This window comes from Sesamum indicum, linkage group LG8 (assembly GCF_000512975.1).
Source record: "Sesamum indicum cultivar Zhongzhi No. 13 linkage group LG8, S_indicum_v1.0, whole genome shotgun sequence".
Taxonomy (NCBI): domain Eukaryota; kingdom Viridiplantae; phylum Streptophyta; class Magnoliopsida; order Lamiales; family Pedaliaceae; genus Sesamum; species Sesamum indicum.
The window spans coordinates 7727890-7737594 of record NC_026152.1 but is presented as its reverse complement, the minus strand read 5'-3'; the positions used below and the strand labels follow the sequence as shown (position 1 = coordinate 7737594).

Here is a 9705-nt window from a genome sequence, read left to right as displayed (position 1 = left end):
GGAAAGAGCCACAAAGTACACAATGAACTGGAATCTAGAGTAGCTTTAGAATTATTAAGTAAATCCTTCTCTAAAAACACTAGTCAAGTAAAGATGACAATGAATTTTTCACTTGAAAACACTACTTATTTTGTGTGGTAAGCTTTTTTTGTCATTTCTTCTTTTTTCTTATGTCAATATGCTGATGCCTTGCTAGAATTTGTAAGTTTATGATCCTGTTTTTCACTTTATAAATTTTTTTATGATTGATCGATTAACTTGGATCGGCTGTTTCTTCTTGTGTATATTTATTCTCTTACACATAGCATGTAATATTCATTATGCATATAATGGTCAAGGGTACGCTTGTGTTTATTTAATGATGTGAGCTTCACACCTTGTTTGGAGTTATAAATCAAGATCCAAATATTCAATGTTCTATGTTCTTCTATAATCAACAAATTCAAAATGTGCTATATAGTTGTCTCACCAAGAAAGAAGGCGGATGTTATACATTTTCAAATATCGACAGTAGAATTGATAGGGGCTGCCAACAACTGCAAAATGGTTGAGGATTTCCAACCTCAAGAAGCATGGCTTGATTGTTACGAACCTCCCTTTTATCGTTCGAAGCTCAACAATCAATGGCAATGCAGCTTTGGGCAACAACTGAAGCATCGTCTGTGCTGACAAACGGATTGATCTTCACCCAAACAAGAGAGAAAACAGAAGCCAAAAGAACAGACCACAAAACCACAATTGTTGGAGTCCGATTCTGTCGGCCCATAAGACCCTTGAGGAATGGGTAGAGATGCAGAATCACCCAAAACGCAAAGAAAACCTTGCCAAACAAAGGTCCCCAAGCTTCATATCCGCTGTTGAGAGCATCAGAAAATCCAGCAACGACGCCAACCAAGTTCACGATGAGAATAGTCGTTGGAGGTATCAACACTGTTGTCCATTTGATAATGTAAAGCTCCCCGAATTCTGTGTCATCTGCTGCTTTGGCAGTTACAGTGAAGTTGGTGTCGAGTCCTGCAAGCATTTTCAGGAATCCTTGGAAAACTGCAAAGAGATGGGCTGAGACACCTCCAATAACCCAAAACTGCTCATTACGCCACAAGGCCTCGATGCTTACTCCACTCCACCTAAGCTCAAGCACGCTGGTCAGGATGATCGAGAGAAAGAGCCCAAGGAACAGAATACTTGCAAGATTTGACAGCTAAATCAAGGAAAATAAGCCAAGGCAAGATTAGTGAATGAACTCAGTGCAGGAAAATCATATATCAAGATTATATATATTCAAAGTTCATTCATGTACATAAGACTCCAGGTGTTAACATGTTTCATGAGTGCATTGAGTTACATGACCGTAAAAGCATCGTATGGATGCCTTTCTCAATTCTTATCTCATGTTCCGTTGCATACCATTTCTTGATCAATCTGATGCAAATCTCCAATTTCAGGTTACAGGGAGTTTAGTTTGCATGTTAATCCGAATTTGTTGGATTAACTTCAAGGCAGTGACGAGATAATCAATTACAATTAAAAGACTAAAGCAGAAGAATTTTTACCGTTGGTATGATGAATTTCCCAGTCAGTAGACATATAGCAGGAAGGGAGCAATAGGCAACCAGCGGAAGAGATGTAAAAGGATAGACGATGGTATTGATGTATGCGAGTCTTTGGAGCCATTTGAGGCGGCCACCTCCAAATCCATACCAAAGAGGACAGTGTCTACTCAAGAAGATTTCAACAGATCCCAGTGCCCATCTCAGTACCTGGTGAAGTCTGTCAGACAAGTTAATTGGTGCTGATCCCTTGAACGCAGGCCTCAAGGGCATGCAGTAGATTGATCTCCACCCACGGCAGTGCATCTTGAAACCCGTCAAAATATCCTCAGTAACTGACCCATATATCCAACCAATCTACAGAAACACAATTTTGACAGCTTCATGTCAAACATAGTTTATTATAATAACGTGTGGGAAAGTTTTCTAAAGAATGATTGCGGGGAAATTTGTCCATCATGTAGTGGCGAGCTGAAAACATTCATCAATTAGGGGCCAAGTTTGAATCTGAATCAGATGTTTCAGCACAAGGAACAGCTTTTGTTAATGCACCATGCTTCAAGAATAAAGTAAAACTTATGAGATGAAAATGGAACCAGCTTTCAAACCTCTTTGCCCCATGCAGTCTTCTCTTCATACCCACAGCTGATTACATGGATTGCTTCTTTGATCAGTGTTGATGGATTGGCTGACTCGGCCACCCCTCCGTTTTCCATCAGCGTGGACTCAATGAATACAGAAGACAAGCCAAAAGTTTTCTCAAAGCTCATTTGGGAGATGAGTAATGATCTTTCATGCTCATCATAACCTACATACGTGATTATGTAGATGCACTTCAGTTTTTCAAGATTCCAACTTGATGCCTAGTAATATTAGTATATAAAATGCAAGAAACTTACTCTCAATCTCCCTAAGATTAAAGATGGCTGCATTAAGATCTTCCCTTTTTGCATCACGGTAAACCTCTGACAGATCTTTTTCTTTTGTGGGCTTCTTGCCGCGACAGCAGCAGCAGCTGCCAAGCCATGAGCAAGATGAAGATTTCTTGGTTAAAGTGGGAAGAGATGAAGGTCCATAGCCGTAAAGGGCTTGTCTGTTGAAAACGCAGCCTGTTCCCACATAAACAGGTCCTTGAATGCCATCCAACCCTTTCATGTTAACCTGACATCACAGTTGAACTAAGTTAGCTATATACCACCCCAAATGATTTGAGCGGTCCAAGCTTAACCTGGATCAGATTACTAACTGAAAATAGCATAATTTTGAGTTTTAGTAGCTGTTGTAAGGCTTGAACCCACATTTTAAAATGCTTCTAGATTTGATAGCTCAAAGAATCTTACATCAAAGAAAACAGTGTTGCGATTGGCATATCGATCGCTCTTATCAATGCCATCAAACCTCTGGGGAAACTGCACATAACATACATCTCGACCTACTTCAGGATCCATCAAGAAACACATTGCCTCGCGGATTGCCTTGCTATTGTTAACATAGTGATCACAGTCGAGGTTGAGGATATAGGGTGCATTTGTAAGAACTGCAGATACTCTCACCTGAAGGAAAACAATTGTCAAGTATAAAGCGATAGAATATATGAAAACAGCAACCTTGTAACAGAATCATAGAGTGTACCAGAGCATTTTCAGCACCAGCCTTTTTATGATGTTGATAGCCAGGTCTCTTCTCTCTTGAGACGTAAACCAGTCTAGGAAGCTCATTACCCTCTATATCATGTGCACCAGTATTGCCTAAGAACACCTGAAAAAATGGAACAAAGAAGGCCATGACCATTATTTCTCATCAGAAGATACCATAAAGAATTATACACCAACATTAAATTATTAACTAATATAATGGTAAGAGAAAACAGATATAGTTATTCTGAAACTGCTGAACTAACCTGAATCATGCCAGGATGGTCGCGTGTGTTGTTCCCGGGCCAAGGTGTTCCATCGGCCATAGTCCAGCCTTCATCTGGTGTTTTCTGCGCCTTTGCTACCAGAGCATTTATCCGCACTTTATACTCTTCGTAATCCCTCTGTAACTCATCAATGCAGAAGCAGTAAATAGACTCTTCTTGAATTGATAATGTGATGGCAGATAACTATTAAAATCTTCCAGAATATGACAATTACAATGGACTGATGCAGATACACTTACTTTCATTGCTCTACGTTCCTTGACAAAAGAAGGCTGTATTTTATCCTTCAGGTAATCAATTTTCTGTGAGAAGTAAAACTCAGGTGCGCGTGGTTCAATGGAGAACTTCTTGCAGAAAGGCACCCATTTCCTGGCAAATTCGGCTGTCTCAGCAAGAGACTCAAATGTAAGCATAGCAGCACCATCATCAGATACATAGCAAGACACTTTATCCACTGGATAATCCACTGCAAGGATAGAGAGAACTGTGTTTGCTGTTATCAAAGGAGGTTCTTTCAGCGGATCGACTGTACTGACGAAAAAATCTACAGCAGCAAGCTGAGAGGGTTCTCCCTCCCGCTCATACCTGGCATAGAACACAAGGAAATCAAATAAATAAATTTGCCAGCAATTTAATAAACTTACTCCCATAGGGTGAGATATAAACTTGATTTGGGAATACTTCCACTTCAGTCTGCATACGGCGATATGAATTTGAAATGGGTTTGCAATGTTCCCAGAACAAGAAAGAAAGAGTTGATGTAAAAGAGAACCATACCTGGCAGATAACCTGTCAATATATGTCTGCCTGTTTATAGGAGACCACTTGGGGAACTGATCCAACACCCATGAAAATGCAAACCAGATCTCACAAATGACGGAAGTGAGCCACAGCCCAAAGGCACTATCAACAGGATGTGTTACTCGATATTGGAAGAAAAGGCACAGAATAATCAGTCGCATAATGATCACAATTCTGTAGGGCGTGAGTTGGGACTTGGGTAGAGGAACTACTCGTGAAAGTGGTTGTGCAGCCTCTGACCTGCATAATTTGGTGTTACAACTTACATCCTCATGAGGTAGGGCAAATCAAAACCGAAATTCAAGAATATCCATGATCCACAATGATGGAGGTTGACAGAAGATATATAGCTATATCAATGTACAGGCAGTTTACAGATCTTTTATCAGAAAAACAACCATCTAGTTGATGACAAATCTGATATTGGTCCTATATAGATAAAACCTGAAAATTATGGCAAATAGTACAATTTCTCAAATGGGTCAGCTTCATTATTTGGATGGAAAAGAAAGGAGAAAAATTTTATTTTTTCTCCCAGATCATAAAAGATTTGGATAGCCATCTACTTCACACGTACGAGGAAGTATAAGTTTTCAAGAACAATAGGTCCAAAACTTCATTCTCCTACTTTTTTGTTCCATTGGTTATTCAGAGATCATCCCAGTTTCAGTAACTTACTCTGGTGTTAATTCCCCTTGCTGCTCAGGCGGAACCTGAGCAGATTGGGCTTCTTTTCTCTCCTTTGTTGCAGCTCGTTTTTTCTTGTTTTTCTTGTCTTTCCAACTTTCCACCCTATTCTTCCATATGGGATTTCCAGAGTCATCGAGATACTCTTCAGAATAGGAACAGAGTGGATCATTGAGATGCTCCTCATCCATATATATGGATAAATTGTTCATTACGGATATGAATTATGTTTACTCACCACTGTCCACTGTAGAAACAGTACTTATATTTCTAGCATGAATTCCCTTATCCTGCAACAAGACAAGCCAATACAAGTCCATATGTTTGTCATTCTATTAGTTACAAAGCTTTTCATGGTAATCAACATAAAGATGCACTGTTTAATCACATCCAAGTTCGAAATTCGATTTCATAGTTTACTCCACAAAACTATATCGCCATGAACACCGTTATTTTATATTACATTTTGAAGAAAATCATACCTGAGCATGTGTTGCAATTGGTGTATGATTTCCAATTTCTTCTGCTCCAACATCAGCCACCATCTTTCTGTCTGTTCATTCAGTCATGCAACTAGTATAAATTTTAAATTTGTGAAGCTTAACGGGAAATGATTTTTTCATCGGAATAGTTTTGATCTGTCCATCTTAACGGTAGACTTTCTAATTAGTTAATGGAAACAACAGAAACCTTACATATGTGTAAATCCTCACATAGAAAAAAGTTCAATTAGGGCATATTGGACAAAATGGAAAACAGAGCAATGAACTCCAAGATTTAGTACCATCATTATACGGAGTGCCGCAACGAATGCAGGCATTGCGCCCTTCCTTGATTTCATAGTCTAAACAATGCTGACAGATGGGATAATTGCATTCCTGACACGCCACAAACACTTCACTGTTAGAGCTTAATCCCACCTGTTCACCACAAGTGTTGCACATAGGAACCCCAGAATCCATCATCTTTACTTGTCACCAACTCGTGGTAGCTTCTTCCTTCACTCCCTTCTCCCTCAGACTTGAGATAAAATGTGTCTTGATCTGGGGCATTATATCTATGTTACAAAGGTAAATAATTTCCACAAGATACACTGTTGCTTGATCTTGAATCAAACTGAACTGTTTTTGTGATAAAAAAATGAAAAAAATTGTGGAATAACATGTTGGGTACCCTATGCTCCCAAGACAGAGAGTGATGGCAAGAAAGGTCATTTTCTTTCTAATTTGCTGGAATTGGAAGGCAGGCTGTGGTTGGGCTTTGTTACATCTCAACTGACTCAACCAACATTTCTTAAACCTCAAGGAACAGAACCACCAGACACATAGCCACGCAAATGCTTTCGCAGAAAGTTGGTACTGGGCCCGGCCCGTACCTATATAGTAGTGAGAGAAGTTTTCAGTCTAGGAACTCCAATGCTTAGAATTCGTGTATGGTGCTGATTTCTTTATTCTAATTTTCTTGTACAGCGTCTTGAAGTTGTTTCATCATCGGGATTTTGATCGGAGTTCCCCAGAAGTTAATTCTTTCTTTTTCAATCCAAGAACACTTGTATGTTGAGCGCCAACAAAATGCGAACTTACAATTGTAAAATTTCTTCATCCATGCTGAACAAAATCATTGAATCTTCCATTCGATGCTGAAGCCGTTTACATTGAGAAAAAGAAAATCTATTCGATGTAAACACATAGTTCTCTCTTTCCAAATGTAGGCGTGTCAATTCCCCACATCCATAGGACCAGATACATCTTCAGCAGATGCAAACATCCTACTTCACGGTCTTTAAATGAGAAATTGAATCCATAAACAAGAAACAGCTTGGCCATAAGTCACTGAAAATCAATCCAGTAACGTTGGATGTAATTCCAGAATCTTCACCCCAAATATTCAAGCTCCACATTTCTCATGCTCGAGAAATTCGCATTTACATGCAGCGCAATAGGAAGGTGTGCTATATCGAGTGTGAGTGGAGAAAAAGGGGGCTTCCGGCGGCAGTGGCGACGGGACCAGGGTGGGAGACACACAACTTGCCGCAGACACGGGCCATGGTTCGAGAATTCGGACTTTCTGTATGCATGAGAGTGCCAACGACCAAACGGTAAAATAGTAAATCCCGTTGCTTTCATGCACAGCGGCCGTTCCGTCATATGTAAAAATTAAAAACGTGTAGACTATTGTAAAAGAGGTTTCACTTTGAGTAGTTGTGAGAAAATAGTCTTAGCAACTTACGTCTACCCACATTAAAATAAGTTTGGTATGGTGTCGTCCACAGATGTGTAAAAATTCGGATGTTTTTCCGAAAAATTAACATCTATATGATATCATATGTAAATAAATTCTAAATCACGAGTGTAAATATAATTATTCGTTTTAATTATTCGACTTGCCACAATCTTTTTTATTTCAAATACGAGCTGAGCTTGTTGAAAAATACATACAGACTATGAGGTTGAAGATTAAATAAATTGAAAAACATGATCTTTGGCTTGTATTTTATATATATATATTGACAATCCTGTAAAGTTTGAAATTTTATTTTATAGTTTATCTCATATGTTATTTTAATGTGATTGATTCAAATAGAAGTCAATCAATATATATAACCCAATTGAAAGAAAATATCAAGTTCAAATACCCCAAAAGGTGCATTACGAGTGCAAAATTTCATATTGCGAGTTAGATCAGATACATTCTTCCTAAAAACTTGAGCATCAATACAACTTTGCAGTCGGATCAATAATATAGCCCTTCACCTCGTAAGCTATCATATATAGTCTTTTCAGGAGATTTAAATGTTCAACATTGATATTCTCCTCCATTTCCATACATCTAACATTTATCGGCTACCTAGATCCTCGTAACCCATTTTTATTTTGAGCACTAAATTACCAAAAAACGACTCGAATAGCTTTGTTCGCATCTAGTGATTAATTGTTGGGCGAGATAAAAAGCCATTGCCATTGCCTTGTGATTCAATGGTTGGTAACAGTGGTATACGTACCTTCTCCTGCACAACAAAAAAAGTTAAGTATGCATATAAATATTTGAATGTGAAGATGGATCAACTCTTTTATTTCAAATTGAACAAAATATAATTAATCCGACAGATATTGGGGGCAAAAGATATTAACTACTAGCTTAGTTTAGTTGAGGAGGATATGCAATTAGTGGGATGTGATGGCAAAATCAGTAAGCTTAAGAGTAGATACATTTGCGGGGCAGCAGTGAGCTTAAGTTTCTGATACTGTTGCAATGGCTTGCAGCAAATAATTAGCTTCTGCCAGAGGAGTAAGTGCCCTGTAACGCATTCATACAACTAATCAGTTTCTGATGCGATGAGAGGGATGGAGTACCCATAATGTGTATATATAGGAATCGGTTTTACTTGGTACAAACACTATATTCTGAAATAATTCTTTATAAGTCACCTAAAAGAAAAAGGTTTGGTTCCATTTCCATAATTTCCACACCTTCGTTTACACAAACAAATACCCTACTGATGAACTATTAGGAGTTAAACACACAAGGGTACAATATGCGCTTCATATTATACCACTTTAAGTTATACACACTGATATTTAAATTTTCATCATATTCTACATCATCAAAGTGTTTTTCTGTTTTCTGGTGCGGAAACTCGAGCATGTAATGTTTATACATAAAGTAGCTAGGGCTGCAAGACAAAAGTGGCAAGGCCGGAAAAAACCATGCATGAGCATGCATATGAACTTCCTTGTTCTTAATTAACGAGGACTAATCATATGAAGATAAAATTTTATCATAATTTGTAGTAAAATAATTCTGAACGAAACTCTAATTAATTACTTGATCAAAATTTAACTACTCAAGAGTGGTTATCTTTTCTATGCTACTTTTTCTTATTTTCTATTTTGTTGTCTTTCACAATAGAGAATATATATGATGATACGATAAAGATTTTGGTGAAAGGGTTAAACTTAGAATATGTTAATTCTCAAGTATACAAGGTTAGACCATGACAGATACTTTTCCCTTAATGTACATTTATAGTATCCTATTGTAATAAGTTCTAAGACTGCTTTCTCTTTTTGTTTCCTCATCCAATACCTGTGATCCGCCTCGATCACGTTTGGTCACGATCTTCGACCACGACCTTTCCACGTTATCGATCCGAATTCGTTGATCTGAAAATAAAATAAAAAGCTAGTCGGGATCGTCTCGACGACGATACTCCGATGCTTAAGTCAGATGGGGTCGCAAGAAAATTGTAGCGATCTTGATAAGTAAGTGAAATGTGTGAGTAGTGCGTACCTCCTCTCTCTGAAACTTGGAGTATTTATAGATGGTGGAGTTGGGCCCACCTTTGGCATAGGTGTCGCTGTTATGCTTGCCCATGTAGTGACTAAGCTACCTCTCAGCAAGACACCTGTCCGAATGGATTTACGGGTCGGATTCGGATCCGCCCAACCCGATTGAGACGTCATCCAGCCACAAGATGCCACGTGTAATCCTGCGACCTTGACTTGCGATCTTATAAATGTTCTTCTGTCAGGTTAACCTGCGACCTCTCATGCGACCTATTGATCAGCCTTGCTCAATCATCTTTTGCTCATGATATCCCCATCATAATTCCCTCACTTCTTTCAAATGTAATTTATTATATTGGGAAGAAGTTATAGATCCTCTTCAAATCATGGTCGAACAGTTCATATTCAGGTCGCGGGTTTGATCTTCGTTCTTAGGGTCGGAAGCTAGATGGGTTAATTG

General features: G+C 38.5%; 1 protein-coding gene across 1 annotated transcript; it reads right to left on the bottom strand.

Moving 5' to 3' along the window:
• On the bottom strand, window positions 328-6070 carry LOC105167840 (cellulose synthase A catalytic subunit 8 [UDP-forming]). The gene is made up of 13 exons (XM_011087670.2): window positions 5744-6070; window positions 5442-5512; window positions 5198-5249; window positions 4951-5104; window positions 4249-4512; window positions 3711-4056; window positions 3451-3588; window positions 3183-3308; window positions 2891-3103; window positions 2450-2711; window positions 2159-2358; window positions 1554-1907; window positions 328-1201 (listed from the first exon to the last, which is right to left on the bottom strand). Exons 1-13 carry the CDS (start codon window positions 5922-5924, stop codon window positions 614-616), a joined length of 2949 nt encoding a protein of 982 aa, XP_011085972.1. The 5' UTR covers window positions 5925-6070; the 3' UTR covers window positions 328-613.

Coding starts and splice junctions, on each gene's coding strand:
- LOC105167840 (XM_011087670.2), bottom strand. CDS start 5,924: ATGATGGATTCTGGGGTTCCTATGTGCAACACTTGTGGTGAACAGGTG. Junction 3,589..3,710: donor AGGAACGTAGAGCAATGAAA/GTAAGTGTATCT, acceptor GATGAGTTACAG/AGGGATTACGAAGAGTATAA. Junction 3,104..3,182: donor CTGGTGCTGAAAATGCTCTG/GTACACTCTATG, acceptor GTTTTCCTTCAG/GTGAGAGTATCTGCAGTTCT.